Source organism: Procambarus clarkii, chromosome 88, assembly GCF_040958095.1.
Source record: "Procambarus clarkii isolate CNS0578487 chromosome 88, FALCON_Pclarkii_2.0, whole genome shotgun sequence".
Lineage (NCBI taxonomy): Eukaryota > Metazoa > Arthropoda > Malacostraca > Decapoda > Cambaridae > Procambarus > Procambarus clarkii.
Window position 1 is genome coordinate 14,170,914 of NC_091237.1, and position 27,090 is coordinate 14,198,003.

Here is a 27,090-nt window from a genome sequence, read left to right on the forward strand (position 1 = left end):
GTGATAGGTTGTCTCCCTTCTTGTAACTTGTTTCTATGGTAATGGGTTTCCTCTTTCTTGGCACTGAGGCATCACTAGCACTTTGCCTTTTCTTATCAGCCGTTATTAATAGTATTTTCCTTGATACACGGCTGAAACTGTCCACAGAATACATAGCTCTTGTAGCAACTACTGAATATTAAATAGAATATTCTGAATATTAAATTTACTTGCTCCATATTCACGTTAGCTTATGTGCAGATAATGAGAAGGTTCACAAGTATATTACTACTTAATATAGTTGCTACAGTTTACACTGGCCAGGAGACCACTATAGACTGGGAAAACAAGGGGCAATCAGGGAGGTTGCGAGTCCACTTGTAAGATAGGGTCTTCCTAAGTTCTATACTCTCTGTATACTTCACACAACTCTGCTGATGACATTCAAACTTTTAATACAAGAATTACTTTAGACTTCAACATTCAAAATTATTTCTCAAAATAATTTTCATAAAACTAGTTACACAGCTAAAGAATTAATGCCCTATATTTACATGTTTGCTCTTATGTGAAACTTGGCTATTCAACACAGTACAGTATTTTCAAGGTGACTTAGAAAGTTTTAGTAGTCTTCTCTGATATTTTTAAGTGGTGAAGGCCAGTCAGTTTGGTGGGTGACATGAAACTGTGCTAGATCTTCATAAAAGCTGATGGAGTTTATGAATATCAGTGTTGGGATGGTTGACTTTTTCATGTTTCTGGAGAATCAAATGACTACTGTACTTTTTTGGTTGTGCTTTGGTAGACCATCTATACTAATCTAATAACTATTCATATTAATTTATTTGTAGTATTATGTTGTTACACTAACATGATAGTACTATTGATAATTATTAAAAACTCTTACACACTTTCACATCATATCCACAAGGAAATCACACTAACATGATGTATCAATGTGGAAATGAATTGGAGCAGTGCGGGGGGATTTGAACCCCATCCCCTCCTTGCATACTCCCAAACTGCACACCTTACATCTGGACCATGACATGGTATAAGTTATAAAACCTGGGATTCCACTGAATCTGCAGGGGCATCTAGAGGCCCCTACTAAAGTCAGTCAAGGTTTTACATACAACTCCCATGCACTCTAGTATAGGTAAAAGAGATCTCCACTATGCTCCAGCATAAAATACACAAGGAACTCGCACTAATGTGATACATTGATGAGAACATTAATTGGAGCAATGTGGGTAATTCAAACCCCTTGATTTTGGTACCCCAAAGCTGCGCACCTGACCTGGAGCATAGTAGACTCCAGTACCTATTAGTGTTCATGGGGTTATATGTTAAGACCTGGACTAGTTTCGATAGGGGCCTCCGGATGTCCTGCAGATTTTATTCTGCCCAGTAATTAATGTCTTTAATATCATTAATATCTTTAATACGTTTCAGCAACAGTGGAAGCCTTCTAAATCACTGGGAAGGCAATGTCAGTTTACAATAGCTATTTCTTCTTTCCTTACACATTTCTTTCATTAATCCAGCACTTATGAAACTTGTATTGTAATGTGAAGAGAAATGAATCATGATAATTTTACTTTTGTCATTGTTATTTATAGTATATGAAAATTCTATCTTGGGACCCCAAGAGAATCATTTGTAAATATGCAAATGATACCACAATTTATTCTACTGCTTGACCATAACCATTTACTGACTGGCCACAATACAAGACAGTTATGTCTGACCATGCCCATGTGATCAATTATTTGTAGGCACCACTGTATTGTTTCAAGTAGCCATTTGGTCATGCTTGCTAAAGATGGTAAGCTGGTTAAGGTGTTACACTAGGGGGCCAGAAGTGAGTGAAGCATATGTTGAGGTGAAGCTTTGAAAATAATCAGGTTGCAAGTTGACAATAACATTGGCCTGGTCACACAATGGGCCGTAGAGAACCAACTACGAGGTAATCAGAACCAACACAAGGTAATCACACAGTAAACCACTGCTAATAGCTGAAGTTATAACAGTGCTTGAAGGCAAGCTGGAATAAAACTGGAGCAAAAACTGGAATTGATAAAATATAGTACATGTATACAGTATATAATACTGTATTGAATAATAAACCCAAAAATGTTATAATAAAAAATTATTAACTTGCATCATAGTTCAAAATGATAAATTGGTGAATACAGGTGTTGATATCACGAATGCAGGTATGAGTACAACAAATGCATGTAACGGCACCACGAATAAAGATACTGTATCAGTATTATAAATACAAAAGAAAACACTGTTCTTTCATAAATGAACTTGATCAAAGAAACTGGCATAAAATGGTAGTTTTACAAGATATAAAAATGTTTTGTCTAACTATAGGGATCAATAAAACATGCCAATCCTCTATCTATTATTTACATAATGCCTAAAGAACCAAGAGAGATATATAAGATGTTTTTAACAGATACACGACCTACAAGAGTAAATGTTAATGATGCAAAAGGATGCCTCATAAAATTTTCATCTTTAAGGGATACTATATTGATGACAATTTGGAAAGAAGTGCCTTACACATCAATCAAAATCTTATGTGAGGAACAGGTCATCATTCAGTGAGCATAAGCATTGGAATGCCAGAGTGAGAAAGGCATTATCTGAATGAAAACTTGTCTCATGACTTGCCCCTCAAAGGGTATCAATTCATCTCCTCCCTGTTGTGTGCAGCGGGCATGAGAGTACATTCCATTTTCGTGTTCACAATGAATATCCTGGTGCAATAGGAATGTGCTGCACAAGGTTGGAGAAGAATTTAGGGTTACTGTCACATGCTGTTTCTCTGAGGCATAGCAAAACAGTTGTGTACAAAACCCTGATTGAGGAACATACATAGTGCAATAGACCCTTAACACCTAATGTGCTCTGCACCATATGAATCATACACTTCTGGATATTATACAGTGCTGAAAATAGATAATGCAGTAAATTTGAATGGGTTGAGTATGAGGCCCTGGGCATTATAGAATTTTTCTCTTGCAGCCCCAAATGTTTGTACAATCAAATTGATTGTTGAACTTACTGCCTTGTACACAAAACTAACAAAGCACACACCAACCCTATTCACTAGTTAGGCTGAGGATAAATAATATAACTGAATATGTCTGTGCATCCAGGGAAGCACTACATGGAAGAAGTGTTGTAGTATGCTTCTGGCAGTGTTCAGCACCTTGACTCGAATATTACTCCTTGTATGTTTTCGTATAATTAACCAATTTTATACTTTATTATTATAAACTCTTTCCTTTCTTTTCTCTCTCACTATTGTTATTTTGCTGTGGATAAACTGAATCACAACAATTATCTCACTGCAAGTTGATGAAGAATGTGTTTATAAAATTATTTCCTATATCATTTATAATAATAATAATTCATTATGTCGGGGGACAGGAAACCAAAGTGTATTCAGACATGTTAGGCTTATATCTAGGTCCCCATCCCCCCCAAGGTCAAATTACTTACTCTGCCCAGGATGTAACCCCACAACAAGCTGACTAACTCCTGAGTAACTACATATGGCTAGATGAACAGAGGCATTAGGTGAAAGGAAATGTGCCCAAGCATTTCTGTCCCGCCCAGGATTCTCACAATCGTCAATAATTTTGTTACGATTATTACATGAGCAAGGAAACATCTCGATATTTGTTATTTAACATTCCTGCAGAGTTGAAAGATATAGAGATGGGCAGCAACCAAGATATTATGAAAAAGATATTACAACACAGCTACTTTTATATTACATAAGCAAGTACCAAACAAAATTTGGAGATTTTTGCCAAACAAAAAGAGAATATCCTATTATCTCCTCTCCGAGCTCAAAAGTATTTACAGATCCCAAGCATAATACAGTACACATGGTACACTCAAATAAACTCTCCATTTGTTGAAAAAAAATTTAATCAACTAATTTTGCAAACATTTTATGTTTTCTATGAGACTCCCTTCAGTAACAGCATCCTTTCAAACTTGCTACATACAATCTGACAAAAGAATGAGTTAGAGCTAATTAATGCCTAGCGAAACCCCCAGTCTATACCATAATGAGCCACTAGGTATATATTTACACAGCGTATTAAATAGAAACATTACTTAACTATACAGTGTATCCTAAATGTTACAAAACCAAACTAAGGAAAATTTATTTTCAATGTTAAGAAATTACATAATTTAAGCCAAACTATTTCAATAAATATAACCCTCTAAACACATGAAAAACATTAATGTATGTATGTATATGCACACTAAACCACTATGAACAGAAAAATAATTTATTGTGCACTTTTTAGAGATCATTGTTGCAGTGACAGTGTGTAATGAACTATTGAAAAAACAATGGAAAACCAAGCTCCAATTTCAGACTTTGAGTCACTGGGAGTCGCAGTAAGTGCCGATCCTATTTAAGGAGGGGGATGGGGATGGAGACACTGGGGCTGACCTCAACCTGCCTGTGACAGTCCCCTTCCACCAACGTGTCATTCACAAAGTCGGGTGAGGCTAGCCACAAGTGTCTGGTGGTCCAACCTCTAAATTGAGCCGAAAGCATATGACGCAAAACTGTCTTTAAGACTAATCGCATACCCAGTAATTTCAAGTTAATATTCAAAAGAATCAAGCTCTGTTCATTCTTTTAATTTTAGTAAATTTTTGTTTACACACCTGTAACTACATCAAACCCATATCAAGTGTACAACATGAAATAAAATAATAGTTTCTGTTGGCTTGATAATAAATATACATTGTTAACTTATTTCATACGGCATAAGGTTTAAAAATGTGAAAAGCACAGCACTGCATATTATATATTCTGAAATAACAGCAAGTAATTAGCTACTTTTATTTTATGACAGATCTGTTGTTTAATGGAAACTTTGTCTTGCTAAATTTGTTGAGGAAAAACAAACATTGTTTTCCATCCACAACCAACTGACACAAAATCTACATGAAAGCATAAATACACTTATCATGGCAAATGAGATATAGCCATTTTATATAAGGAAAAACAAAAATTGGTAAAGAACACAGCCACATTTTTAGTTAAATTGTTGACCTTACTGCATTTAGTTATAAGAAAACATCCTGCTATTAAAAATTACATCAAATAATGTGCATAAAAAAAAAAGTTTGATATCCAACCATAACCTTCATAACCCTAAAGAGAGCTGCCAGTCTAAAGAATTCTTCAATTTCTCCAATACGTAAGTACAGATCAAATTAATATTTGCCCCAAACAATTTTAAAGACATTAACGCTCATCAGTATTGAAAACAGCAAGTTTCAATTCCTCGTAATATTTACAAGATCACACAGCTCGAGCGCCATAAAGAGTGATTACCAAAAGGTTTGCTTTTATCTAAAACAAGTAGGAAAATACACCATGTGGAAATACAGCACAAGGCTCATATCTATTGATTATGTGTACAATTACAACATCAATATCAAATAGGATATGTCACGTCTACCATCTACCCTTAATGCATAGACATTTTTAAGGTCGCATTTTAGAATACTGAAGTTTTATAGATAATATTTTAGGATAACATTACATTTTTTTTTTACATTATTTATGTCTAATGTGATGTGAACAATCAATTTGTACCCTGAGAACCAGCATACAGTAACGACAAACTTAATATATTACATACTATATAAGTAAATAAAGCAGTTTATAGTAATGTTAAACAATACAACTTTAGACACTAGTTCAAATATGGAAATTTGTAATACATACATGCTACATAAATTATATGATTGTCACAGTCTGAAAGTCAATACAGTATAAAATGAACCAACCAAAAATTGATCAGCATTTTGGAAAATACTTAAGGAAGACATGAGCTTGACATTAATTCACTTAATCTATACTACCCCCTGAACTAACATCAACATCAGTCAAATTTCAAGCAAATGCGTGTAAAAACAAAAAAAATGGCTGAACAATGTTATTGTCGCACATTAAATACAGAAGATAAATTCCATCACAAATCAGGGATCAGCTTTAATGGTTACCTAGGTGGACAGGACAGTTGAAAAATGTGAAAATGTTTTTTCAAACAACTTCACTTCAACCTTAACATATGCTCATTACTTTTTTTAAGGCAAATATATATATATTAAATGCTCCTACCTAACTTAGGGGTTTTTGATCAAGCCAAGTTTAGCAAATACAGAGTTTTAAGCACTGAGAGTAATGTAATATCAAACTGTCATCAATTAGCACAAGTTTGAGATATGTATACAGTATTATTTTATTGAGGCAAGTGAAAATAAGTTATCACGTGATCTATCCATGTTCAAACGTGCAGTAAAGCAACCGAGGTATCATCACTACTGACTTCCAAAATAAGAACCATCACTTAAATTTTCAGTTTTGCAAAATCATTCCAATGTATGGATAGCAATAACCAATGACCATGGGATGTACCTCTATAGCATTCAAAACAAAAGATAATGTACGTGTGTTGCCAAAATTAAGGGTTAAATTAATAATATGCCAATCCTTGAATTGAATACTTTCTGAGGATTTTACTGTTGATAAATTGCCAAGGGTTACACAACTGAATGATCTTCAGCAACCATTAACCAAACAAGTGTTCCACATTATCTTCACCACATGCTGTATTCCACATCATCACTGTCAGCCATAATGAAAAAGCCCCAAATGGTTAAAAATGTCACCACATTTCCTGCCAAGACTAATGCACAAGCACCCAACTGAATCTGTAAAGAAAATAAAAGCATTAGCTGGTACATAAAACTACTATATATTAAAATATTTTACAGGTATACTAAACATACAGTATTTATACAGCATACTGTACTTGAAATCAAAATAATTTTAATTTCATGAACTTGACATGTAAAGTTGATGCTCAAAAAAAGTATAAGATACCATATATCAAGTGTTGAATGTAATGAAACACTTGATGCTTGTGTTTTTGTTGAACAACCCTATTTATGTACACAAAACTGACAAAATCAATAAATGATTACTGTACAAAATATAGGTCTCAACTGTCTGCCATCAAATTGGTTAGGGCAGCCCTCAGAAGTGGCCAAGTTACATGTAAACCTAAACACTGACTAGACTCTGAAATCCTCAGATGTTTTGGAGCTTGAACAAGAAGGGATGAGGAGAAAGGAGGGGGCTTCGATACATTTACCACTAGATTTTTTCGACACTACAGTGTGATCTTGGCTCAGGCTCTTCTGGCTCATTTTGCCAGTTCCTGATGACAGTTTGAGAGCTCTTTGGCTTGTTTCTCGGCTCTGTGCGGTCTCTCAGGCTCAGGCTCTGTTGCAGCATGGTTGGTTCTGCTTGGTAGATTCCACAGCTCTTCGGCGAGGTTTTCGGTTTCCATTCCTGTGAGGATCATGATGGACCTACTTTCGTGCTAATGGACACCCTAACAATGAACCAAAGAACACCATTTTCTGGGTGAATCACAGAGGCTCCCTGGAGCTATACCGGACTGATATGTATGTACAGTATTAGACTGTGGCATCAGGCAATTCTATTGGAATTCTAGCCTACCAGGGACCACGAGCCAGAACCTAGCTCCCTCAGAGAGGCACAAGGAGCACTGGCCTAAACTCACCAGGTTTCAGGAGTGGTGAAATGGAAAGAACCAGAGAAATCGGTAAAATGTCCAGAGCCAAACTCTGCCCAGCAGGAAAACCACGAAGGCAAAGTTCAAGCTCCTGTATAACTGCTCGACCAACAGGTGAATCATCTAGGGCCAATCCACAGGCAAAGTAAAGCTGCTGGTGACAGGGATAGAAAAACGAACTGAGAGTCCCAAATGAGGCCCAGCTAAGTCTAATTCTGGGACAGGACCAACTGGGACTTCCTCCAGTTCACCAGGAACCCGAACCCAGTGAACTGTGAAATAACCAGATCCCCGGCCAGCCGACACGTGGACTGACTGGGGGATCACACCAGCCAGTCATCGAGGTAATCCAATACACAAACCCCTAAGAGATGGAGCCGGGTCACAGCAATCTGTGCTAACCTAGCAAATACATGGGGGAGGCCAGATTCAAGCTAATGGGAAAAACCCTGAACCAGTAAGCCTGATGCCCCATAACAAAACCTAGCCAATCCCTGAACTTAGGATAAATAGGGCCTCGTAGTGGAGAACAAATACCACATGCTATCTGGAAGTGACGTACAGTATATCTAAGCCTATAAAACATTACATCTTTTACTGAATGTCACATGAGTCATTTAGGCCTACAAGACATTACATCCTTCACTGTCATGTGGAACATTTAGGCCTACAAGACATTACATCCTTTACCAAATGTCACATAGAACATCTAGGCCTACAAGATATTTCATCCTTTACCAAATATCACAGAGAACATCTAAGCCTATAAGACATTACATCCTTTACCAAATGTCACATAGAACATCTAGGCCTACAAGATATTACACCCTTTACCAATGTCACGTATAACATCTAGGCTTATCAGATATTAGGGCCTTTAAAAAATGTCACTAGGCTTATATGACATCACAGCTTTTAGCAACTATCATAATAAGGGGAATAAGACAATTTTGTTTTTCTTAGCAGTAATCTCATACAGTATAACATTTAACTGACAAATCATTCGAACACTCACTACTGGCTGAGCAACGGGCGATCTTGCTAGGACAATAGGAAGACCAAATGCTGATACCACGAGGGCAGCTGTCACGAAGTATGCCAACTCTTTGCAGGAATTACTCCCTCCCGTATCCTCAGACATTCTACGTGCTATGATGCTTGGTATAGGTGCCAGGACATAGAACATAAGAACAAAGAAGGGCCACCAGTTGCTGTCCAAAATAAAAATACAAAATTTATATCAAAACATTGCAAATAAAAGGCCTTATAATATACAGTACTGTATAAATACAATTCAGGCATCATTATTTTATATACACACATTATCATTATCCATTTGCAAGTTACTTTCATAGGGCACAGAAACATCAGCCCAGAATAATGACAAAGCTCAAAGGAGTTTGAGAACTTGTACACCAGTTAATTGATAATTAAGAAATAGGTCCCAAGAGCTGAAGCTAAGCCCCTGCAAGCACAGCTAGATAAGTAGAATTCTGGTATCCTCTAATACATGACTACATTTCTGGCAACCCTTCACAAATGTCATATTAATGGTACCCACTTCATAACTGGTCATTATAGCCCTCACTCACAACTGGTCATATCTATATTACCCCCTCACAACTGGTCATATCTATATTACCCCCTCACAACTGGTCATATCTATATTACCCCCTCACAACTGGTCATATCTATATTACCCCCTCACAACTGATCATATCTACAGCTTTTTCCCACCTGAAACTAGAAAGAAGAAAACCCCCTCAGAATACCCCATCTTTATGATGTTTAAGCTGTTCATTATTATTTCATACACTAAATGAATAGTGGAAAAATTACATACTTGTATTGTGGCAAGGCACAAGCCAGAATCAGGAACATTAGCCCAATTGAGGCAGAAAATGCCAAAGTTACCAACGCTGAAAAGAAAAAAAAAGGAAGAATCGGAAAAATGGAGACAAAAAAATTTTAAGTGTATAGTTTTACACTAAAATTGCTGAGGTTAACACACAGGCACACCTCCAAATATCTAAATTATACTGTTCCGAACCCAATCCAGATTTGTGTGAAATCCGAATTTTCAGAAATTTGCCCTTTACTGTATAGGTTATCAACTATTTACCAAGGTACCAATTATTTCTTCAAATGTGCTCAAAACTTAATCAGATCTGCACTAGAGTTAACATTCACACTTTACAATTTCCCACTCTATGAGATAATTTCTCTAAGTGAAATGTTAAATTCCAACTCATTAATATGACTGACAACTACCAGGAGAAGATGCGTGTAAAGAAATTTCACATGTAACATACAGTATTTCCCACATCCCAGCCTCAAAACCCCTTATTTTCAAAGGTAACAGAGCTCATACTTGGGTAAACAAAAATGAACCATACAATTTGGCTTTAAATATGCTCAAAGGCTTACTCAAGGCTTCAACTGTTTCTCCTAGTATTGCAGCTATCTATGAAAATCATTAAAAATATGACTGGAGCCATGTTAAATGAGTTACACGGCCAAATGTTTTACATCTCTGTAATTTGTAATCTCTCTATAGACAATAAATGCTCTATTGGCAAATTTCCCTGAGCATATACTGTATAACAAAATTTAAGTGTAGGTATATACCAGTACCACTTTATTATTGGAGTTTTCAAGCTGATAATACACACAGGCAATCCTTCACATACTTTATTTCAACACAACATTACATGAAAATAGTTTTACATTTACTTAATGTAAATAAGAAGCATAGCATATATTGAGCTACAGGGTTCCCTCTGTAACCCTGCTTAAAAATAAATAAATAAATAAATATAAATTATATATATATATATATATATATATACATATATATATATATATATATATATATATATATATATATATATATATATATATATATATATATATATATATATATATATATATATATATATATATATATATATATGTCATACCTAGTAGCCAGAACTCACTTCTCAGCCTACTATTCAAGGCCCGATTTGCCTAATAAGCCAAGTTTTCCTGAATTAATATATTTACTATAATTTTTTTCTTATGAAATGATAAAGCAACCCTTTTCTCTATGTATGAGGTCAATTTTTTTTTATTGAGTTAAAATTAACGAAGATATATGACCGAACCTAACCAACCCTACCTAACCTAACCTAACCTATATTTATAGGTAAGGTTAGGTTAGGTAGCCAAAAAAAGCTAGGTTAGGTAGACGAAAAAACACTAATTCATGAAAACTTGGCTTATTAGGCAAATCGGGCCTTGAATAGTAGGCTGAGAAGTGCGTTCTGGCTATTAGGTACGACATATATATATATATATATATATATATATATATATATATATATATATATATATATATATATATATATATATATATATATATATATATATACAGTATATATATTATTTATTTATTTATTTAAGCAAGCAACTACTACTAGTTTTTTTTTTGGTTGTATGAGACCATCAATTACAACAAGTCACATTATGGCAAATTTTAATGGGGACTCTCTTTAACGGAAGTAATAGAAATAATGCATGAAGGGAATTTATCTGCCACTTTAGGTATTAAGAAATTATGGCCAGAAACTCCTGTAAAAAAAAAAAAAAAAGAGCTCAACTCCAAAGACAATAATAAGAAGACAACCTGCAAACTTAAACTAGCTTACAACAATAGCACAAAATGAAGAATCAATGCATAAAAAAAACTTCTCCAAAATGTTTTGCTAATGCATAACCAAGTATTAGTGATAAAAAGCTTTGAAATGGAGCATTAGTGCTCTTCTGACTATATATATATACAGTACAGTATATATATATATATTTTAGAACTGAAGACAATTTAATAAAATAGCAGCCATGGCTAAGAACATTGGTAAAGTAACCTATGCATGGGTTGAGAGCAGGAAATGTTACCAGGGTCAAGCCATATTAAAAGGTGTCACAGCATCACCAGGTATCGTCAACTTTAGAAAGTGTCTTTGCACGAGATATGGATAGCATATATTTATAGGAAAAGATCAAAACTTATTGTCATAACATTAACAAGAAGCCTGTAATTAGCACAAATTTTGTCAAAGTGAAAGAAAATGGGACCTGATATATTCTTTCTGTTGGGTTAGACTAGTGTAGACATGCAACTGTAATATACTGTACATACGCTGCATATATTTAATAGTAGTAAATCTTTTACAGTAGAAACACTTATTTAAATTTTTAGTTTTCCTGATATATATACAAAATTTGTTAAGACATTAAGAAAGTCTGCTATGCAGTTAACAAAGAGATTTTGATGGGCCGACAGGAAATCTGATTAATATTTAATTAATGAAATACAGTACTATTCTAGTAATACTGTATAATATACAGTATATTAAATACTAGAAGTATTACACAATGCTCCACATAGCATTACCCTTCAAGAATTCTGACAAAAGAGCGTATCTAATTAAGAAAGAAAACACAGTTTTATTTCTTATGTTTCAATGCGGGTTTTTCTACATTATTATACACAGGCATATATTTAGTGTATGACTGATATCTAACAATTTAAAATTTTACTCCTATTTTCTTATGCTTGCATACTGCTCTACACAGGAGCACAAAAGTTGCACAAGTTTTTCTTCAAAAGTTGGTGGCACCTGATCACTGCTCTGTAGTTAGAGGGCTACCTGGTTATCACAATCGCATCTCTGCAGTTAGGGGGGCTACCTGGTTATCACAATCGTATCTCTGCAGTTAGGGGGGCTACCTGGTTATCATAATCGCTTCTCTGCAGTAAGGGGGGCTACAAAGTTATTACAATTGCATCTCTGCAGTTAGAGGGCTACAAAGTTATTACAATCACATCTCTGCAGTTAGGGGCTACCTGGTTATCACAATCACATCTCTGCAGTTAGGGAGCTACCAAGTTATTTCAATCACACCTACCAAGTTATCACACAATCACATGACAGGGGAGGAGGGGGGGGTACCTAGTTATCACAATCGCATCTCTGCAGTTAAGGGAGCTACCAAGTTATCACAATCGCATCTCTGCAGTTAGGGAGCTACCTAGTTATCACACAATCACATGATAGGGCAGGGGGGGGGGTACCTGGTTATCACAATAGCATCTCTGCAGTTAAGGGAGCTACCAAGTTATCACAATCGCATCTCTGCAGTTAGGGAGCTACCTAGTTATCACACAATCACATGACAGGGCAGGGGGGGGGGGGTACCTGGTTATCACAATAGCATTTCTGCAGTTAAGGGAGCTACCTGGGGTTATTACCAATCACATCTCTGCATTAGCTTGGCTGACTACTGCACTCGCCCTCTGCCACCATACCTTTCATCTGCATGTTGAGCACTGACTGATAATCACAGCAAATGGGGAAAAAAGATGAGATAAGAAACCTTGAGGTGACTCACTCCAATATGACAGAATCGGGAGAGAAGCCTCACTTAGACTCCACAATTCCCCATATCATCACCTTTGGTAATGGAAAATAAGAAAGATTTAACGAGAAGTGTTCAAAAGAGGGGTCGAGTATGTTTCTCATGTGTAAAGCTCTTAGTAATATGAAGATAAACGTGAAAAAACCCGTATATCTAACCTTTGACACCCGCCATGTTTGTTATGATTTGCTTCACTGCGATTCCGAAACTCGATTAAATATTTGTAACATACTATAATTTACAGTTAATATTATTCTCTCTATTAATAAATATGCAAAATTGTCATAATATAGTTATTTAATTTTTGTTAGCAATAAATATAACGTTCTTTATAATGTAAATCGTAAGGGATTGATTAATGCTCAATCTCAAGCCACAACATTATATATTAAGGCAAACATATAACTGCCAAAATTGTATTATTAAAATACACTTCCCAAAAAATCGTGATCTGTAATATTAGACATAAATGATTTAATGAAAGGGATCCCGACATTTGTTTACATGTGGGCGAGCCGGGGTGGCGAGTGGCGGCTGCCTCAGGTTGGTTAGATGTTCAGTTTAACTTCAGTGCTTCAGCAGCCACTGCCAACGTAAGAATATAAGAATAAAGGTAACTGCAGAAGGCCTATTGACAACTCCTATTTACATCCACCCAAACTTATTCATATATAATGTCTAACCTATGCTTGAAACAATCAAGGGGGGGGGGGTCCTACTTCTATTATGTTACGTGGTAATTGGTTCTACAAATCAATGAACCCTGTTACCAAACCAGTATGTACCCAGGTTGATTTTGTGAACAAACCTTGTGACTTCATAGCACCTTAAATAATCTTGAAGGGAAAGCTTGAAAGGATGTCTGTGGAGCCAATAAAAGTAGTAATCCTGCCTGACAAAGCACGACTCTTCACAAACAACAAATTGTTTACCTCAAGAAGTAGCAGAATGATTAGCTAAGAAAAGGTCTTTTCTTTAACTCAAAATGTGATATATTGCTTCTTATTTATTGCAACTTGCATAATGCACATATCATATATGTTAATAGTTTTATGTCCATGGCAGATATTAAAACATTGGTGATGATAAGCCTTACTCGTCATTGGCGTGTCGTTGCACAGTCAGCTTGGACCATCATGAGTAAGCAACCTGTATGCACATCTAGCTATGCTATGGTGAGAGCTCTAGAGGAGTTGGAAAAGAACCCATATTTTGAGAAGTATGCAGGAAAAATTGCTAAAGTTCAAAGGTAAGTCCAAATTTTACCATGTTATCTGTCTGATTTGGCTTGATAATTTGATTTACCATACATCTTAAAGTGCCTGGGTAGCCCTTATGCCTATGTGCAAACTTGGGTAACTGATGATGGCTATCCCCTCCTTCCCACTAACACATTGCATGGATACTAAAAATTATATCTTTTTATTTCTGGGAGAGACCCCTTAGTATGTCCCTGTATGTTTGGTGATACTTTGGTATCACCAAACCTTAGCTAAACACACTAGCCCTTTAAGACCCATTCATTACCTAGTGGAAGCCAGAACTAGAATCTGGATCACTGTATGAGGTGAGGGGAGTTTGGGGATCAGAGATCAACCTAAAACCTAGAAAAATCTAATAAGTGAGCATAGGTACAAGAAGATAAGTAACTTTAAAGGAAATTAGAATCCCTATGTAAACTAGCCAAATAAATGATCATTGCCACAGGTTCAATACAGTATTTTAGAATTATGTTTATTACCCACAATAAAAAATAACGTGCTCACAGCTCATTTTTAAAATGTGCATATACAGTATACAGTACTGTACACAGTTTTTATATTTAACACTTACACTCTACATGTTACTTATGTTATCATAAGTGTAAAGTTAGAATAACATCTCTTACCAATGTTAACAGAGAATCTCCGGAGGAATTTCTATCCAAATTTGCTAAGAGTAAAACAGTGAAGGAGAGTAAGTCTGGTGGACCTGGATTCACAGAAAAGGCTAAAGTATCCAAGGATTCTCTTCCCAAAGATGCTTTTGCTCCACAAAAGGTAATATTATGTTTCCAATTTCCAATTTCATTAAAGCTCTATAATAATTATGTTCCATTAAACTATTGGTATTTGCACATTTGGCTTCATCTGTTTATTTGTCCTTACTCATTGCCTGCTCGGACTTTGGTCTTCACAGCATATATTTATGGTGAACTTAATGGAAGCCAAACTCGGTCAAAGTGTCAAACTGGTAATTGCCAGGTTAATTCATACCCAGTTAGTGCTCTCTGAGATACTTGTTTCATAGCAGTGTGTGAATCTATTGATTAATATGTAATCATTGAATCATTGGTTGAAATAAAAGAAACTGTCCTCAGATTATGACCACATAAGGTTTCTGGGTAGTCCCTTGTGATTCCTTGAAGCTATCTTGCTAAGGTGGCATCCAACTACTAGATCACATCAGTCGTAAAGTTCTGTATGGCCTATTGGGGACTGGAACCAGAACTTAGGCACCCCCCCCTCTCACTGGGGCGCATGGAGCAGGTGACATTCCGCCACCCCACCAGGAAAGCATCCAGAAAGTCAGCAAACCATTCAGATCACTGCTGGGTTCAAAGAGATCGAATCCTCAGAAACTGCCCGTTGAATTCTCACAACAATGTAAACAAACAATTGAATCTCTTGAAACAAGCATAAGCTCATTAGCACTACCCCTTACAAGTTGGGGAGGGAGCTGGGGCTCCCAAGCTATCCATGAAGAAGAAGAGGAGGAGGAGAAACTGCAGGCAGTCAAGGCGAAGATGAGACACTAGGCTGAGAGACACGACCCCAGATGACAGACATGATGAGGCCCAGAAACATTGTGTAAATATTGGATCCACCGACAAAGCATCCACCAAAGCAGAACTGGTGGAATGACGATAGCGGCGGTGAGTCCCACCAAACACAGCACATGATGCACCCTGTGCAAAACCAAATAAGCAACAACAACCAATGGTCCAGAAGCCTGCCAGCTCATTTCTACCAGAAATGGAGACAGCTGCTGATGAACCCACCATAGCCAAATGAACAAAAACATCAACCCCCCCCCCCCAGAGAAGTGCATGAGGCTCCAAAACCCTACAACTGGAGGCAACAACTAACAGGAAAAATCCGTAGAAAAGAAATTGTTGACTGAAGGACCAAAGAGGACACCATAAACCGTGGAGAAGAAAGAAAGATGAGAATGCGGTTCAAGCACCATTTGGGCTCAGATGGCACATGAGCAGGCCAGAGGTGAAATAGTGTGCGAGATAGCTTCCAAAACGGTGCTGAGAAGAAAGCATCAATGCCAATTGCAAGCAGCAGTGGCTCAGCCAATGCCTAACAATAAGAGGTAACAGTATTCAGCACAAGATGCCGATCAAGAAACAACTAAGAAAGGAACAAAAGCACCACAAGAACAGGAACCAAAGAGTCATGACGAAGGGACAGGAAGTGGTGAAAAGGGCGCCAAGCTACTTCATACTGCTGCTAGGAAGACAAATGCAGGTGGGATAACATCAAATCAACCCAACCATCTGCTCACCATAGAGTTGGCAGTAAAGATGCACCAGAAAGACCAGACACAAAGAATCAAGAAGTTTTTTTCAACTAGCTAGGTACGCGACTGGACCAATTTTCTGAAAGAGGCAGAGGTGTGTAAAAATGCCCAGGTGAGGACACAATGCAAGCAGCACTATTAACCATGGCTTGAGCTGGCAACCAAGGAGCTAGAAGGACCACCTTTCCCTGATAGGACTCTAGCATGGTCAAAACCTGGAGCAACAGCTGGACTGGGGAAAAAGAGGTAAACAAATCACATAGTGACCAGTCCAACTGAAAGGCATCCACCACGAGGGCCTTGCGATCAGGGACAGGAGCCACATAGACTGGAAGGTGCTGATTCCAATTGATGCAAAGAGATCTATGTCTGGGATCTGTGTTTTTATTTGTTTAGCTATTGAGGAATAATGATTGTTGCTTAGTTGAATATTTAATTTTCAATCCTTAAGAGTTTTAAATAAAGAGTTAACACTTACAGCCAAAAGCACAATCTCAAAAGCTTACAGCTCACTTAAGACACTTAAGTCTTAAATAAACACTGGAAGACACACATGCAATATCTGGGAAGAATCACCCTATGGCCACCCCATTCACACGTGGGATGTTCCCATTACAATAGCAAGTACAGTATTCATTGTTAGGATTGTAGGAGAACTTAGCTCTGTGCAGATGTAAATACAGTACTATAACTATAAATATGTTTAACTCAATGCCATATTTGCATTCTGAATTCAATTTCAATTTTTACAGAAACTTGACAGCATATTGAAGATTGATCTTCTGAAAGACAAGACCAACGAAGAACTAAAATATGTAAGTCCTGAGTATTCTTTTTTTTGCCTTACATATTTTCAACCAATAGCACACACTTAAGTTCCTAACCCATGCAGTCATAATCTATGCAGTCACGTTTTATACAGTCAAACCTACATGCTCTGAACCTCTGCAGTCAATAGTTAAATGGTCTGACTATACACAGTCCAATCTTACATGGTCATAACTTGTTCAATAAATATAATTACAGTAATTTTATCATAATTTGCACTGTTACGGAGTGAAGGTATATGGTTAAGCCTGCTGATGCAAATCATCATATTTTATTTCTCGCTCTGCCATTAAATACTGCCCAGATACGCTCGTATCCAAACCTAGTTTTCGCCTTGAAGCGAAAAGGCGAAACCGGAGGCGGTTGGCCGAGCGAACAGCACACTGGACTTGTGATCCAGTAGTCCCGGGTTCGATCCCAGGCGCTGGCGAGAAACAATGGGCAGAGTTTCTTTCACCCTATGCCCCTGTTACCTAGCAGTAAATAGGTACCTGGGTGTTAGTCAGCTCACGGGCTGCTTCCTGGGGGTGGAGGCCTGGTCGAGGACCGGGCCGCGGGGACACTAAAAAGCCCCGAAATCATCTCAAGATAACCTCAAGATAACCCTGGTCTCCAACCTTCTCTGCTCATGGAAAGTACTTCCATCTTTGTTCTTTATTAAATTGTTTTTTTAGCAATGCTAGTTTCCTCTGAGATGCCATTGAGTGATTGCATCAGAGAGCTACTGAAGGGCCAGTTCAGAAATATAACTTTCAATGCATTGCCAAATCCTTTTTTTAGATGGCCTCAGTAGCTCTATCTGCCTGCTCTTGGTTCTTCTTTCTCAGGGGAATTCTGGTTGGCTTACCTTGTTTCAATCATTTCTATCTATAAGATACATAGTTTTGCTTCACCTGTACCATCTGGGTGGGTTTATTCAGTTTTGGGCCGATCTCTGGGGTACCCCTGCACCTCTCGGCTCTGTGAGCATACAAGATAACATTCATGATGTTCGGAAGGTCTGCGCAAGTTCAGAGTCCTAGTAGCATTGTGGATATCTTTGAGGCTGCCCATAAAGAGGCATTCAATTGCAGTCAGTGCTTGGTTTCTACATAAGCAAATATACTCATCTCTAGATTGCCATGTCAGGAAGAAAGTTTTCATACTGTTGTATTTGAATGCTCTTTCTTTTCCAGATCTGGACAGAACACTTTCGGAACAAGGATGCAGTAAGCGGAATCATTCCTGCTGACACGTACTGCAAACTCTATGAAACGGGTGCTAAATACACAACAGTAAGCTCTTGTTTTGATGTCTCTTTATGAATATATAAATATGCGATTGCATAGTAAGGGGCAAAAGATGCTGAATAAAAGTGCAAAAGCTGCTGCATAAAAGTTCATCATTGCAATTTTTAGCATCACTGTTGTTCTGAAGTTAGTTTCTATATATGGAACAAACTGCCTCTTCACCTTCAAGATACACCAACACTTTGATTATTCACGCTTAGTCTCAAACAATGCTTTGTGTCACAACAGTCGTTTATCGTTCAGCTTCGGTGGGGCCTCTTACTTGCTTTAGGGATGGACATGAGCAACCAAGATACTGTAATTCTATGTTCATCTGTAGATATATCATTACTATGTACTTTGTGTTGCACTGTTCTGCTTTCTCTTGTTCTTCCTAAACTAGCAAGTATTTGTTTAAGGGATTTTAGGAAAAAAAATGTCAGGAATATATCCATTCAAAGAACTACATAAGGGAGTGATAAGAACAAGTCTTAGGTATGGATGCAATACATTGGTGTGATATGTACGTAAAAGATTAAGAATTTGAGCAGTATACATGTTTGTCCATGGATACTCTTCCCAATCATAACATATCTAGGTATATTTTCTTGGGAATCTTAAGTGTTTCAATTAATTGAAGAATACCTATATAGATTCTGTATCCTGATTGTTTAACATTATGTTTGTTGTGTCATTGGGAGGGCTTGTCGGTAACAACGATTCTTCGCGGCGGGGATCGTATTCCAGGGACCTGCCCGAAACGCTATGCGTACTAGTGGCTGTGCAAGAATGTAACAACTCTTGTATATATCTCAAAAAAAAAAAAAAAAAAAAAAAGAGAGAGAGAGAGGAACAGCCAGGAGAGAGAAGCTACTTTTTTTATTTTTTGTTTAGTTCTGTTAAAGTTTCTTTACATGAGTTATGTTGGCAAAGAAAGATGGGGGGGGGGATACCTTCCTAAATTGCCATAATGTGATGGAATTATAATTGGGCCTAGAACGTGTAGTGTGACTGACAAGCAGAGATGGTTTTGGGGGGAAAATCACTTAAGAGCCACATTAGAATATATTTTGACACCATACAATTTGTGTAAATGCATAACAATTTCTGTCATATTTTCAGTTTTTGTTCCCGCTTCCTAGGAATGAGGGTTATGAGTTTATTGTTGCACAGTTTGCTGCACATGAGGTGCACTTCACCCCTCTAATAAATTATCAGGTAAGATATATTTTATTTAATAAAGAAAAAAAAGATTGCTGCTTTAGTTTACTTCAATATACTCAATTTAAGAAGGAGAGAGGGGGGGGGGGGGTGGAAGTGTATAATGGGGGGAAGAGTTTCATCTATAATTTTCATCTCTTCTGCTGCGCTGTCCACCCTAGATGATACCTCCTTTTCTAAGCACCCGAAAAGTATTATGAACTTGCTTCTATCTGTAGTGTTTTGTACTAATTTACTGTTGGTAACCAGTTCTTTCCTAATTGCTTGCCTAACTTCTGCTTCTTGTTGGTCATTTCTTGTTTTGACTTCCAAACGCACTTCCTTGATCGTCTCTTTCTTTTACAACTTGCGCATCGTCTCTTTTAAGTTCTTCTTTGTACTTTTCTAGTTTTTTGTTGACTTTCTCTATGTGAGTTGCCCATGAAGCTTCTCTTTGCATATCCTTGCCTAACTCTATGTTGGCCTTTAGGGTTTTTTGGAGTTGTTCACCATATGAGTCTATTTTCTTGTTAATTTTTCAAATTTACCACTCTTCACTTTCCATACCTCATTTTCTTCCACCAGTTCCTTGTTGTGTTGTTCTTCTGTCTTTACATTGTCCATTAAGGTGGTAATTTTCTTACCTCGCTGAAGAATACTTCCTTTTAAAGTGCGAAACTCACTCCTGAGAGCTCCCTTTTCTTCTTCAAATTCAAGTACTTTTTCTTCATTCTTTTTTAGCATATCCCCAATTATCTCTAACCTGCCTCCTTTCATTATATCTTGGTGCGTGTGTTGTGTACACATGAGATAGATATATAGATTATATATATATATATATATCTATCTATCTATCTATCGTGTGTGTGTGTTTGTGAGCTTGCAGTATACCAATCAACTTTTACACTCTCCTTAGCTGGTGAGGTGGGGCCTCTAATACCACGCAATTGCTATCATCCACAAATTAAAGTGTATGGCTAACGTATATGTGTTTGGGAGGGTACTGTATTTTTCTCGATAAAAATAAGAAATGATAGTCTCTCAGAGCCTTGTGTTCTGAGGTAATGAAACAAAATACCTGCATAATTATTATATTTTAAATCTCTAATTGTTGGAGAAGTTTACCTATATATATAATGTGCATACATACAGTGCATTTTTAATATTGCATGATTTTGATTGTCACATAATTTTAATGGTGCAGTTATTGTGTAGCACTCGTGTTGTCCCCAGTCTATGATACCTAAGGGGATTTGTGTTTTCTGTCTGTCCGTCTCCTAGCTTTTTCTGTTTTTCACATTTTTTCTTAAAACTTCCAAATATTTATTGCTTATATAATGTTTTCTGTCAGGCATACAAAGAGAATGCCCCAGAGTGCCTTACAATAGTACACTATCCTGACCTGAAAGAAGAAAGAGGCATTGTCTTCATGCAAGGCGAATATGACAAGAATATAATTGTAAGTACATGCTTTCTTCCCTCTTTTATTTCTCTAGAGTATATAATCTGTTGATAAGATACGTAGGCTGTCATCAGTTGAGGTTTTTACCATATGAGAACTGTTCAGTTTGTCAGTCATGGGTCTTTGAATAGCACAGTTGCATAATTAGTTGTATAGTATTTACTTCAAAACCCCACAACGTAGTCTCTGTAGATTGCTTGCATCTCAAGTAAAATGAAAGGTAAAGGGTTAGAACGAGGAAATGGAAGAGAGAATGAAAAGTGTGAAAATGGGGTAAATTAAATGAGTAGAGGAGGTACTGTGCCTAATAAGGAAGTATTAGCATGAAGCATGCCAAATTGTGCAATAGTGCTTTGACTTGTCTTGTTTGGAATCTTAACAGATGTTATGTACTAGCTGGAAATGCACAATTATCTTGTGTTAAGATCGTACCAAGGTTTTAGAGTTTACACTACTTGTTTTGCCACCAGAATGCCTTTGAAGCCCAGTTTCTGGTCAACCAACTTCAACTTTATTATGGTGGAAATGACAAGGTCAAGAAAGAAATCTTGGAAAGGTTTCACCATATGCCTGATCAATTCAAGCATACTGAGCTTATTAATCAGCTGGAGAGTCTCGACCTCAGTTCGCTGTCCATCCAAGATAAGCCGAAAAAACATGAAAAACCTGCTGAATGATGACTTTATTTTACTGTATATACAGTATTGTATAGTAATTTTAAGGTGAGCATGTTTAGCTTGTACATTCACTGATAAAAGTTACCTTGGTAACTTTACCTTAGTAACTAATTGGTAATATGGTAGGATTATATAGAAATGTAAACTTGTGTTTAGTATACTGTAGTATTTTATGAATAAATAACATTTACAGTTTAAATGATATGTCTTGTATTACTATATTTTAACCTGGGGAAATTTTATGAAACTGTGGATAGAAGCTATCCTTCCACAGAAGGATATGCAAAAACATTGGCATTGGCAACGCTAACTTTTTTTTTATATATATGCAGTACGTATTAGAATTTGCTGAATTCTTTCAGTTCAAGCTTAAAATGGAGCTGGAAAGATGAGGCTTTCTGGTGCTGTATAAAGTAAGAATTTGTAAAGTTTGAAAAAAACTTGGCAAGCCCCCCTTAACCCCAAACTGCATAACCAATAATAGGTCAATTTCCTGCTATGAATAAAATGAATAAAACAAACCAATTCCTTTTGTGTATTGTAAAACATTTCTTTCTTCTGATGGCGGGGAAAAAAAATTAAATTTTGGCTGTAGTGAGGTCAATAAATGTTGAAAATATCAAATTCAGATAATTAATTTTCAAGCTAACTAATTGTAATATATATCATCAATAATATCTTTTAGGTCCATAAAAGGCTTTGAAATTCTGCATGGCGTCACTGGTTCCTAACGTGGGTGTCATTAAATGGATAGTGATGCACCTGACATGGTGCCAATGTTTTAAATTCTTAGACAGGAAGCTATGACTTTCAGAATTTGTTCCAATACAGTATGACAAATAAATGCCAGACGTCTCTAGTGTTGAATGATGTCCACACAAAATCTTTAGGGCTTTCTAATACTATGGGGCACATTATATCTTCCAGAGGCAATTGGCACACTAAACAAGTCCAGGGATAAACTGGAGGCAAAGAGTATAAGAGAGGAGGTGGTCACGGCCTTTTTAACTTATCTTCAAGCCGAAGGAACATAGAGGAAGGCCTCCCTGTTAAAGTAGCTGAAAATAGAATGAAAGTGCATCTCAAGCTGCCAATAGTGTAGTGCAGTTTAGAAATAAATAATGTGTTACAGTAGTACTGTACTTTACTGTACTGTACTGGAAGATGGGATATCACGAGCATAGATCCATCTGTTGATTTTTTGTTTAGTGTTTATAAACAAAATAATTATAAGCATTTAAATGTACAGTGATAATACCCCAAAACGATAACAAAATTAGGATAATGTGTCACTTTCTAGAGGTTTTTCTAATAGCTTTATTATAACAATGCCACATAATATCACATTTGAGCTGTAGAGAAGTACAGAGGATTTAACCATTTCTACGCATAAACATTGACAAAAGTATACCACCCAAAACTACATGAAACTAAATTTTAACAAACTATATACAGTATAACATTTTTTTGGAGAACAAATTCAATGTTAAACAAAAGAACATACTATAATAATACAGATCTATCTTTTCCATGCAGTGAGTCAGTACAGTTTGCTGGTGCCGTTTATTTCGGAAAAAGGTCTTGCATTTTAAGGTCTTTTACGTTACTTTAAGAAAAAACTTAAATTTTAATTTATTTTTCGATGATAATCATCCAGTGCATATATAGTACTGTAAATATATTGCTCGAAGTTGGGAGCCATTTTATACTTGGACACTAAAAGAATTACCTTCATCTATTCCCAAAAATTATATTCTTAAAGTAAAGGAGAGCATTTGTGGATAAAAAATGTCCATTATAAGCATCTTGAGGCATTTATAAGCCTTTGTGTAACATAAACAGTACTACTCATGAATTCATGATCTGCAGGCGATGAGTCACAATAACGTGGCTAAAGTAAGTTGACCAGACCACACACTAGAAGGTGAAGGGACGACGACGTTTCAGTCTGTCCTGAACAATTCTCAAGTAGATTGTCCAGGACAGACCGAAACGGTCCAGGAATGGACCGATTGTCCATTCACAATCGTCTTGAGAATGGTCCAGGGCGGGCCGAAACGTCGTCGTCCCTTCACCTTCTAGTGTGTGGTCTGGTCAATTCATGGTCTATTCATGTCAAGGATAATGGCTCAAAATCCTCCCTGCTATAATGGTAAGATACTGGATATCCAGATAATTTTTTTTTTAACATACAATATATGCCGAGAAGGGCATTGTATATAAGAATGCCAACTACATGCAGTAATCTAAGGGTTTACTCAATTCATTTAATTTTACACACATCCTTACTCAACAACTTATTGCATTACTATATATAATTTAGTATTATCAATGCCCATTTGTATGTGCCAAGATGAATCATAACTTGGCATACTATAAATACTTGTGTTTTAAAAACAAAAACAAGATAGGTAAACAGAATAAACCAGGAAAAAAACAAAAAAAGGCTGTCACGAGCCACACGACGGTCCATAATTACCAACAATAACTGCCTGGAATGTATAACTGAATAAATATTTTAGTACATGAGAAGTGAAGAACATTTTTGTATTACTGCTGTAAAACTCAGTAGTTGTTTGAAAGTGAATGATTCAAATGCTGAGACTACAGAATTGATGTGATAATTTACTGTATTAGCCTCATTATTTCTGGAAGAATGCTTAGAGTATTATACATTCCGTGAATGAGTGCAGCATACATATTTTATTTTAAGTTTGTTTTCTATGAAATACTAAATGACATGTTTTATTTTGCATCTTTTTATTCTTGTATCCAGTGAGTGAAAAAGACATTGATCAATTACTGTAGCAGCATACAGTATATATGATTGTATGGTGTATCTCACTCTTTGGAGGGATGAAGTACTGTATAGATATTCATGGCCTACATTTTTATTTAAAACGGTATGACTCGGTGTATTGTTGCAACTGGTGACTTGTCTCAATGCTCATCACTGACGTTGATCTTTGCCATACTGTGTGCAAATTTGCCACACCATTGATGCCAAATACCAACAAGCTGCAATATTTTGATTCTTAGGTAAAAAAAACAAAACATGTCATTGCTTACTGATTATCTAAGTAATTGATAACAATAGCTGTGGGCACAGTTAATGTTGCAAATGCTGCACTGGCAACTGTTTTCATATTCGTGCATTTTTATGTATACAGTATTGCATATATAAGGCCCTTATTATGTTAAAGTGTCCATGTATTTCATGGTGAATATTTAATCTTGCTGTCATTGTTATTTCATATTTTATAATGATTTTGTATTAAAGTTCTGCCTAATGTAATATATGTAATCACTATGTATCTAAAATGATAGCGCAGTTATGCTAAATACAAAAAAAAATCTGAAATAAATAGGTGACAATATTGACCATAAAAACATGATCAAAATGACATGAAAGAGAGCGAGCACGACATTTCTACTCTTCCCAGAAAACAATCGTCTTCCTAAATAACCCTGATGTTGAAGACACACATCGGTTTCTATTCTGAAATTCAGGCAGTGTAAAATTAATATAGTTATGAAGACATTAAGCTTAAGAAAGGATTACATATACTAACAGCGGTGGTAAGTGACAAGAACAAGACGTCTGCCTTCCACATTTCAGACTTCGTTGAACATTCCCCAACACACGAGTTAATATTGGGCTAAAAAGATTTGCATATTTTTATAGCAAAATAGAAAATTACAGTAAAGAAAAACATTTATTTTCATATACTCCAGATATTATGGAATAATATGATGCTTTTAACCATATAATTTTACTCCCAGGTACTAATTTTACTGCTAGGTGAAAAGAAATGTGCCTAATCGTTTCTGTCCTACCTGGGGATTGAACCCGGGTGCCTCGAGTGTATGCCAAGGATGTAGACCACCATGCTACAGGAGCCAGGCTATGCTATATGTAAGCTAAAAATATTATTGTAATAAAACAAATATTAAATAATGATCTCAAAATACCATAAGAATGTGTCTTTGGTTGTGAGAGCATTAATATTTAAAGTGAGTTATTACCCAAAAATAGATCATCTTGTGTTACTTTCGGTTCCAGTCACCCTGTGTATAAACATTAATTAGACTGTGTTGTACAGTAATTTGTAAATTATAGTCTTAATTGTATTATATAACTGAAATTTAATACTGTACAGTAGTTACCAGAAGTAGATACAATACTCCCTTACACGCCACTTTTATATAATGTAATATGTTTTTGTTACTGGGACAATTTCTTCTGTACAATTCTTGCATTAGCTAGATTGATTTTGACTGTATTATGAAATTATAATGTAAATTTTGAATTTGAAGATACGTCAACAATATAGTACAGTATGTTAATTTTTGGTACAGGTACACTTGTTGCCTCTGCTGTACTGTAATGTGTATCCATTACCAATGTTGTATAAGTATACTGTACTATACTATATTGTCAGTGAAAATAGTCTTGCTAGATGAGATCATCATAGTAATAATCAGTGTAATCATAATCAGTTGACTCTGCAGGAGCCTTAGAATGGAAAATTGGCTCAGGAACTGTAGCTTTTTGGACTACGGGTATTCGTTTTTCCTGCGGACGACCCAATCCTCGTCGTCGGCTGCCAAATCCACTTAATATCCGCCGAACCTCATCAACTGGAGAATCTTCAACAGTGCCTACTTCTGTGATGACAACAGCTCCACCCGCATAACGTATATCTGATGGTCCATAATTTATTGTTGGGTACTTGCTTGGTTTAGTCTCTGCCTTAGATAAAGTAGGGGCTCTAACTGCAGGATCTTGTGTAACTTCGTTACGACTAGTTTCATGACTGGATGATGCCGTGGCACGGGCACCTGCCCTTACTGAGGTCGAAAGTGGTGGATAAAATATGTTGCTCGGTGCTTGAGTTGTGTGGATGATAGGATGAGAGGGAGCCCTCGGTGGAGTGAACCTGCAAGTAAAATCCAATGCACACAATTATTAATATTTCTTTGTG

At 36.4% G+C, this 27,090-nt stretch overlaps 3 protein-coding genes across 5 annotated transcripts in view; 1 reads left to right on the forward strand and 2 right to left on the reverse strand.

The window, feature by feature from the left end:
- Nucleotides 1–803: 803 nt before the first annotated feature.
- Nucleotides 804–13,305, reverse strand: LOC123745871 (leptin receptor gene-related protein). Of its 3 annotated transcripts, none has more exons than XM_045726964.2 (4): nucleotides 13,262–13,305; nucleotides 9,487–9,562; nucleotides 8,659–8,854; nucleotides 804–6,753 (listed from the first exon to the last, which is right to left on the reverse strand). In XM_045726964.2, the coding sequence occupies exons 1-4, from the start codon at nucleotides 13,275–13,277 to the stop codon at nucleotides 6,640–6,642; spliced, it is 402 nt and encodes a 133-aa protein (XP_045582920.1). In that variant the 5' UTR covers nucleotides 13,278–13,305; the 3' UTR covers nucleotides 804–6,639. The 3 variants fall into 3 exon arrangements, with proteins under 3 accessions (XP_045582920.1, XP_045582921.1, XP_069173640.1); XM_045726965.2 differs by lacking the exon at nucleotides 13,262–13,305 and adding an exon at nucleotides 12,994–13,136; XM_069317539.1 differs by lacking the exon at nucleotides 13,262–13,305 and adding an exon at nucleotides 12,594–12,722.
- A 267-nt stretch (nucleotides 13,306–13,572) lies between these two features.
- Nucleotides 13,573–22,307, forward strand: LOC123745869 (ATP synthase mitochondrial F1 complex assembly factor 1). Its single transcript, XM_045726960.2, has 8 exons — nucleotides 13,573–13,716; nucleotides 14,169–14,352; nucleotides 15,004–15,142; nucleotides 17,423–17,485; nucleotides 18,674–18,772; nucleotides 19,889–19,984; nucleotides 21,318–21,425; nucleotides 21,899–22,307. The coding sequence occupies exons 2-8, from the start codon at nucleotides 14,186–14,188 to the stop codon at nucleotides 22,103–22,105; spliced, it is 879 nt and encodes a 292-aa protein (XP_045582916.2). The 5' UTR covers nucleotides 13,573–13,716; nucleotides 14,169–14,185; the 3' UTR covers nucleotides 22,106–22,307.
- Nucleotides 22,308–23,398: 1,091 nt separating this feature from the next.
- LOC123745868 (proteoglycan 4) overlaps nucleotides 23,399–27,090 on the reverse strand; it is a 54,359-nt gene continuing 50,667 nt past the window's right edge. Inside the window, exon 4 of the mRNA XM_045726959.2 lies at nucleotides 23,399–27,045. Coding sequence (XP_045582915.2) covers nucleotides 26,562–27,045 — 484 coding nt within the window. The 3' untranslated portion in view covers nucleotides 23,399–26,561. The remainder of the gene's footprint in view (nucleotides 27,046–27,090) is intronic.

Excerpts from the sequence above, each read along its gene's own strand:
- LOC123745871 (XM_045726964.2), bottom strand. Across the intron at positions 8,855-9,486 it reads TGTGCCTTGCCACAATACAA|CAACTGGTGGCCCTTCTTTG; the intron begins GTATGTAATTTT and ends TATTTTGGACAG. Across the intron at positions 6,754-8,658 it reads CGCCCGTTGCTCAGCCAGTA|ATTCAGTTGGGTGCTTGTGC; the intron begins GTGAGTGTTCGA and ends TTTTCTTTACAG.
- LOC123745869 (XM_045726960.2), top strand. The coding sequence starts at position 14,186 with ATGATAAGCCTTACTCGTCATTGGCGTGTCGTTGCACAGTCAGCTTGG. Across the intron at positions 17,486-18,673 it reads CCAACGAAGAACTAAAATAT|ATCTGGACAGAACACTTTCG; the intron begins GTAAGTCCTGAG and ends TTTCTTTTCCAG. Across the intron at positions 19,985-21,317 it reads CCCCTCTAATAAATTATCAG|GCATACAAAGAGAATGCCCC; the intron begins GTAAGATATATT and ends GTTTTCTGTCAG.